At 26.5% G+C, this 2,060-nt stretch overlaps 1 protein-coding gene across 1 annotated transcript; it reads right to left on the minus strand.

The window, feature by feature from the left end:
- Positions 1–773: 773 nt before the first annotated feature.
- LOC105625549 (ATP synthase subunit epsilon, mitochondrial-like) lies at positions 774–1,249 on the minus strand (the record flags this gene model as incomplete). Its single annotated transcript, XM_012206871.1, has 2 exons — positions 1,147–1,249; positions 774–904 (listed from the first exon to the last, which is right to left on the minus strand). Coding segments are annotated over exons 1-2 (160 nt in total), but the record flags the coding sequence as incomplete, so codon positions are not given.
- Between the last annotated feature and the right edge of the window lie 811 nt (positions 1,250–2,060).

Raw genomic sequence — 2,060 nt, forward strand, 5'->3', positions numbered from 1 at the left:
ATATATATATATATAATCAATATTATATATGAATATTATAAATTTTAAAGAGGATAAGATTTATTAATAAACATGAAGATAAAATATTAATTGGCTTTAAAGAAGAATTTTAATTATTGTTAACATTTATAAGGTCATATCTATTCAAACAATATCTTGTAACATAAAGAATAAATATTGAATACAAGAATTTCTTTCGTGCTGTTAGTATATTATTTAAAATATATTATTTAAAATTATGAAATATGGATATAACACATAGAGAATAATTGTTAGATTCTTTTATACACATAGCAATGAGAAATAACATCGAATTGATGTTGAATTGATAATTTTGGTGTTAAATCAACACATTGGTTATTTCTCGCTGAATAAGAGGTAATGGAAAACTGCTAATTATACACAATCATCAAGTGCAAAGGCAAATAAATGCTTTTTCTATAATAAGTTGTCACACCTGTTAAAAATTATATTGAAGACATTATTAAAAACATTTTTTAATGATAGATTCCGAACATTCACTTACTGATCATTACGATCACATTTTTTCAGCTGTAATAAAATATTTAAATATTTAAATTAAAAATTGTATGTATAACAAAAGTATAATAAAAGAATAAAGAATATAGAAATTCTACACAATATAAGTATCTAAAGAAATAGTGGTAGAAATGATATGATATAAATGACAGAATAGAATCGTTGCAACGATTACATTTCTCTTCATTAATATAAATTCGAGAATGAAATAATAAATCCGAAGGCATACGTACTGATGGCTTTCCCATCTTTCCATTCAGTGAACTTCACATTAACTTCATCACGTTTAGCAGCCTCTACCCTCAAGTCGACTTTCAAGGCTTGCCTGACTAACCTAGCTGCAATTTGAGAGTATTGGATGTAACTGTAACAAGATAAAGGGATAGAAAATTCGTATATATTCTCCAAGTATATATTCTCCAATTTTTACAATATTTTGTTATCCACAAGCAACAATTAATATTGAACAAAAATAAAATTTTATATTGATTAACGATCAGATGACAATTCGATTACATAATGCGATTCTAATGTAAGATTATATCATATACTTGACATACATCAAGAAAACATGTAAAATACGGAGGATAGTAATAATTTCCTTACTTCAATCCTGCCTGTCTCCACGCTGACATTTTTTTCGATTAATTATATTCGGTAAAGGATGAGAATTTTAACAAACACTGCAACCTACAACCTGCAACACACGACAGATTGCAGTGCCAACTGTAGCAAATACTTGTACTATTGTGAACTACAGTATAACCAGTAGGGACACTCCGTGTCGCAGCCACATGAGTATGCGCTATGTTAATGTTTGAAAAATCCAGGATGGAAAGAGGATATAATGCGATAGTTATCCATTTTACTTTAAAAAACATAATTAAGGATGTCGTGTAAACGTAGTCAATGTAAAAATCTTATATTTTTTCACAAAATTACATTTGATTATGTTTAATTAAGTTAACCTAACCTAACCTAGCATAAACTACTTACTTTTTGTAAATTATAAAAACTTATCTTACGATATCTTTGGGATAACAAAAAAAAGTGCATTGTAAATTTTTACTGCATTGTTTAATACGTAACATAACTTTTCTTTTTTTTATCCATTTTTTAGAAATATTTATGGCGCAGCTCTTAAATTGTCTTCTTTTGCCATGGATATCTACTCACATGGGATCTGTAATATGTACGTTCTTGCATTTCATTGGATCGGCCCAAAACAAAAGCTGCACAGCCATACTCTACTGGTTATACTGTGTGGTTAGAATTATAATAAACAGAATTATTAATCCGTATTGTTATTTAACATACGAAAAAAAGATTAGATAGAAATAAAAATTTGGTCTTAAACAATTTCACTTGAATTATAATGATTATAATATAGATTAACTTTAATCTCGGTTTAATTTATTCTCTTTATTTTTTTCTAATTTTTAGAATTAGAAAAAGATAAAAAGACAAGAATTGATAGAAATGAACATATATATATATATATATATATATATATATATATA

This window comes from Atta cephalotes (assembly GCF_000143395.1).
Source record: "Atta cephalotes unplaced genomic scaffold scaffold02714, whole genome shotgun sequence".
Lineage (NCBI taxonomy): Eukaryota > Metazoa > Arthropoda > Insecta > Hymenoptera > Formicidae > Atta > Atta cephalotes.